This window comes from Athene cunicularia, assembly GCF_003259725.1.
Source record: "Athene cunicularia isolate RWA chromosome 3 unlocalized genomic scaffold, athCun1 chr3_part1, whole genome shotgun sequence".
In the NCBI taxonomy this organism is placed as follows: Eukaryota; Metazoa; Chordata; class Aves; order Strigiformes; family Strigidae; genus Athene; species Athene cunicularia.
The window spans coordinates 19,458,468-19,464,032 of NW_020799097.1; the positions used below are offsets into that span (position 1 = coordinate 19,458,468).

At 41.3% G+C, this 5,565-nt stretch overlaps 1 protein-coding gene across 1 annotated transcript in view; it reads left to right on the plus strand.

The window, feature by feature from the left end:
- The first annotated feature begins 27 nt into the window (after positions 1 to 27).
- The window catches only part of EIPR1 (EARP complex and GARP complex interacting protein 1), a 91,032-nt gene continuing 85,494 nt past the window's right edge, over positions 28 to 5,565 (plus strand). Inside the window, exon 1 of the mRNA XM_026845695.1 lies at positions 28 to 145. Within this exon, the coding sequence (XP_026701496.1) occupies positions 104 to 145 (42 nt within the window). The 5' untranslated portion in view covers positions 28 to 103. The remainder of the gene's footprint in view (positions 146 to 5,565) is intronic.

The following is a 5,565-nucleotide window of genomic DNA, read 5'->3' on the forward strand; positions in this document are numbered from 1 at the left end:
GGTGCGCATGCGCGAGCGCACCTCCCGGAAGCGGCGAGCGACGGGCAGCGCCGAGGGCCAGAAAGGCCGGTGGGCAGCGGGTGTGCCGCGCGCTGGGGCCGCGATGGAGGACGATGCGCCCGTGATCTACGGGCTGGAGTTCCAGGTGGGTGTGGAGGGAGGCTGAAGGAGGGCTGGCAGGTGCTGGTGTCCTGCCTCTGGGGAGGTGGTGGCTGTGGGATTGGGGGGGTGTAGCAGGGTAGGGGAGTTCTGGGAGGGCTGTGGGGCCCGCTCAGGGGGAGGCCAGCGTCCCCTCGCCCCCCTGAGCTGCTCCCGGTGGCACCACTGTCTTGTGGCGGTTCTTGACACCTGACAGTCACTTTGGGGATTTTAAAGGTGGCTTATCAGGCTGTAGTAGTTGGTTCCTGCTCTAAAGCTTGCTGTTTCCAGGGCAGGTGGGCCATTGTGGGTGCAGGGGCAGAGGTTGTCTCCCTCGTGGCTGTGCACAGCCTGTCTGGCAGGGCTCCTGCCCTGTCACCAGACCTGGCCCACCTCTGGAGGAGCCTTTGACTCTGGGGTGGTAGGAGAATACCGGCAGCCTTAAAGAGATTCTTGCAGTTGTTTCTTTCTTTTCAGAAATTTAAAAAAACTCAAAAAAAGTAAAAATGCTTTTCTGAGGAGAGGGTATGAAGCTTTCTAGTAAGTTGCAAATTTTAGTTGGTTATATCCAACTGTAAAGGTGCTTGACGGTTGTGGGTTCTTTTGCTGTGAGTTCCGTGACCGCATTTGTCCCGTAAGACAAATCTGCCCATCATATTAATGTTATAAGGAAATGGGACTGTCTAACTTATGAACTCATTGTTCATCTTTGTAGAGGATCACCTGTCTTGTGTTTAATAAAGTTTTTATAAGTTCTGGGAAAATAAACATCTGAGTAGCTGTATGGGTGAGAGGGACCATAATTTGTGATTCTTTTCCACAATAAGGGTTTTACTCAGCTGTTTTGTGTTCTCTTTGACAACAGCTGGCTTATCGTTGTTGCCAATAGAGTGGTAACAGGAGGCGCTGTGTTTCTTTAGCAGCTCAGAGAGCAATCTTTCCATTCTACAGTAGATGTAGTAGTGTAAATGTGTACCCGTAGACTTACTTTTTAAGGCACCTTTACCAAAGTGCTCGTGGAAAGTAGTATTTGTAGGTTCTTTGTAACTGGTATGGATGTCCTGGCTACTGAGTGGTGTGCTCTGTAATCCTGACTATAACAATAGATCTGCTTAGCAAATTGTATATTTGTTTGGTTTTCCTCTTTTATAGGACCTAGTGTGTAACACTCACCTGTACTAAATGTTGAATCTACTGAAGTCCGATAATATGCTATCATTTTTTGATTAGCTAGAGATGACTGTAACTTGTACTTCAAAATTAATAAAACATATTTCTTCTGCAGACTACAATATATATTCTCTACTTAGTAAAATTCATAGCTTCTTTCTAGTAGGTCTCATACATAGTAAGTCTGGGACCTCCATGGACCTGTAGCCCTGCCACTGCTCCAAATCATACATCTCTTAGGGATCTTTACTTCCCCAAAGTGTATTATAGGGCTATCTGGTGGGAGGATAAAGCAAAAGGACTAAAAATAGCTGTAATCAAAGGTAATTACAGTTAATACCATAGAGATTTATTTGGAGAGAATTATAGAGAAATATATTGATTAATTTAGGGAGAAGGTGGGTAAAGAAAACATAGTTTATGGCCACATTGGAAAAGGAGAGTAGAGATGAAGGTTCTATTTCTGATCTCCTTTAACTGCCAGTGTGGCTTTAAAACAAATTGCATCTCTGAGCTTTCTGAAAAAGGCTCTGGTGGAGACACTTAAAGCTAAAATTGGTCTGGTTCTTCCAACTTGCATTTCCAGGTCTAATAAGATTATTATTCTTTTTAAGCCTGGCTGCTTCTGCCTTGATAGACAATAATGGCTAGCTACATCATCACATCTACTGCTTCTTTGCAGTGTGTGTCAGAAGCACTGTGCCTAAAAGCATCTCTTCAGATGAGTTTTTCCAGCCCAATTTGAAGAATTTTTGTTGTTGTTTCTTATGTTTGGGTTTTGGTTTTTTTTTTGTTATTTCCGATCTTTACTTCAGCTCTATGACATGCTTATTTCAAAGTTGAGATTTGAAATTATGAATTATTTAAAAAGATGGAGGGAACTTCTTACTCTTGTTATGCATAAAAATTGTATGTCACACAACCATGATATCTAGAAGCTACAGAGGGATTACAGGCTTAAGAAGCTACATGTGTTTCCAGCAGTAAATAAGAATGTGTCTTTGGCCACTGCCAGGGAGAATGTAATTGTGCAGATATTGACCTTCGTCCAGTGTGGCCAGGTTTATAAGAACATAAAGCTGATCCCTCCTCCTAGGGTGCTATCTACCAACTGACTTAAAATTATTTCTGCATAATTTCTCTTCATTTTTATGTGCTAAATGTGTTTTGCTGTATTGGCATAAGTAACTTAGGTAACTTAGAATAATGGAAAACCCACATCTTTCTCTTTTTTGAATATAGTTTTCATCAAAAATAGGCTTAGTGGAACAGGGAAGTCTTAGAAGAACCACATCACTCTCAGTTCTGACACATAAGAATAGAAATTAAAGATACAATTCCTGAACCCTTATATAACCATGTATAATTGTATGTGTAATTGCATAACTATATAATTGCATGTGTAACTACTGTATGAAAAATTTTACCAAGAAACAGTGAGAAATAGTTTTGGGTAGTGTTTGTGTTTTTTTTTTTTTTTTTTCCTGGGGTAGTGGGGGGAAGCTAAACATCTAACAGCAAAACAAGATTCAAGTTAGTGATGAATTCAGATTTCTGCACAATCAGTTAATTTTTCGACCTCATTAGTTCCTTCTGTTTTACTAGACAGCTGCTGTTCTAAGTTTTTTGGGTTATATGAACACCTGTAGTTTTCTGGAGTGGGTTTTTTGTCCCTTTATTGTGTCTGTGAGCTATATGAACATTCTACAGACATATGAAATATGTGTGAATTCTAGGGGGTGTGATTCTTTTTGTGACTGTCTTTGTTTTTTTAAAGGCAATATCCCACCATAGTTGCTCTGGTCATCCAAGTGTAGTGAAAATGAAAAAATTACACAGTGGGTGGTGAGTGAAAATATGACATGCTGCTTGAATTGAGGACTGAGTGATGTGTCTGTGGCTCATGATGATGAATATGGGGCAACAGCAGTAGCTATGGAACATTTCAATACTGAAAAGTTGTTCTTCGAAAAGGAACCTTGGTAGACTTCACCAGTTTCCCAAGTTATGAGAATGTCGTGGATGGGGTCCCAGGGTTATTGCTAAGTGCTACTTTTTATCGGTGAAATTACATGCTTTTTGCTTGTCTGGTGTAGAGCTGACCTATGTTTACTCTTGAACCTGGAGTGTGCAGTATGCTTACCCTGTGTTGAATAGGCTTCCATTTTTGGGGTTTCACAATTTTCCCCATCCTGTTCTGAGTATTTAATCAGTGATGTTTTGAGTAGGTGTATAAGCGCTGTTGAATATCTGGAAATACTGTATTTGCCTTAGTTTAAGGTTGATTGGATGATGCTTATGTCCTTGGAAATGAGCTGTGTAGAGGGGTGCTTTTCAGGGTAGGTATTTGGCTGAGTTGCAATGCCAACTGTCGTTGTTGTGGGGACATCCTACATCTTGCTTGTTTAAAAACATGCAGAAGCAAGCCAGCATCATGGGAGGAGGAAGGAATAACATTGCTTCTGCCAGTGATACTTATGAAGTGTGTGTTTGGCACATTTAATGGATTTTGGGAATACTGCAATAGCTGATTTTCAGCATGTCAGATACTCTTACTACATCTTACATGTCAAAAGTACATAGACTTGCAATGGAGAAATGCAATGAGCAGGAAGGACAGTCGTAAGCCTGCTGGCTGACTGTGAGTCTGTACTACACAAGGGCAACTCCAGGTGAGGTCTGGCTGAAGCAGGCTTAAAAAAACCCAGTGCACTAATACTTTGTCAGAGATTGTGTAGTGCGTTGTCCTGCTCATCTTGAATAAGCAATACGTGGCCCATATTATATTGCCAGTTAACAAGTTTTATGAATCTGAACAGAGGCTATTAATTTTTAGGACTTTCTTGCCTGTTTGCATGACTAAGGTGAAATTTAATTTCACTAAAGCCATATTGACTTATTAGAATAAGAATCTTAAAGCAATGCAAAGCACCAACTGAAATAGATTGGTCTCAGGTCTTGTACAATGTGTGTGTATGTATAATATCAGTATGTATTGAGAATAGCTCAATTGACCTACCTTTGGTGGAGTAGAAAGCAGCTGTAGATTTATTAGAAGTAGGAGGGGAAGGGGACTTCTTAGGAAGGCTTGTGTCACTTGGGCAGCACCCAGGGCAACCTTTCAGGTTCAGTCGTGTTCCAGGGTGGGAGTGGAGCAGGTGGGGAACCTATAGCTCCTACTGGCAGCGGAGTTCTCTTCTCTGGGAGACTTTTTGTAGTCTGTTGATGTGTGAGAGACAATGGCCTGAACAGAATGTAGATGATAATTTTGATACAGCTTTAGAGATATTTTTGGAGGATTTATTCTGAAAATTGAATCAGTTCAAGAAACTGCGTGGTAATGTCATAGTGAAACTCCTAGTTTTTGTTTCAGTTCTCTTTCTTTTCTGAGATTACTTGCCTCATGAGTGCCAGTCCTGTGTATTTTAATCTAGGCTGAGCGTTCTCTCACTTGTTTTTCTATTCACCTCATTCTTCAGGACCCTTCTTGAGGGTGGCATTTCAGTTGGGAGGACTTCTCGTGAAACTTCAATTTAACATTCTGTTAGGTTTAAAGTTTTACTAGGGGAAAAAAAAAGTAGATAAGTGGCAAAACTCTCTTAACTCATTCCCCAGAGATATTCATAATACATGAAGTGGAGAAGGTGGAAACTATTTCTTTTAGGACCCTTAAACAATTAGCAGGATCTTGCTCATGTTAGGTATGGTACAGACTAACAACAATATGAAGATAAAATTACATTAACTTAAAGGAACTGTTAAAAGGTGATTGTTACCATTATGTCTTATGATAAATGAATGGGATTTCTAAAGATGATTATGCTATGCAAGGTTTTGTGTGAGGGTTGCCTTTGCTGCTGTGAGGGTTTACAGAATCTGTCAGTCTTCGGAATAGGGTCAGTGCACTAACTACATCAGTGGCGGGAATTCTTGTGCTGTGAAAGACTTGGAGAAAGCAGCTGTCTGAGAACACTGAAGGTCACCTGGGCATGTGTGCTGCCAGCCTCTTCACGGGTAGAGTCACTGCAGCTTATTATAGTCAGTGATAGAGGGTCTCCTACTGTGATGGGAGAAACAGGGCTGCCTTACCTAAGTAAAAATCAAAGTGTTACCCAATTGAAAATTGGAATTATGCCAGAAGGCAAAAATAATATTCATGACATCAGCAGTCTGGAGCTTCTCTAGGGGGGGTGAGGAACTTGTATTTTGCCTCCAGAATGAGGCATCAGTGAAGCCTTCCCCTTTTCCCTGCCACCC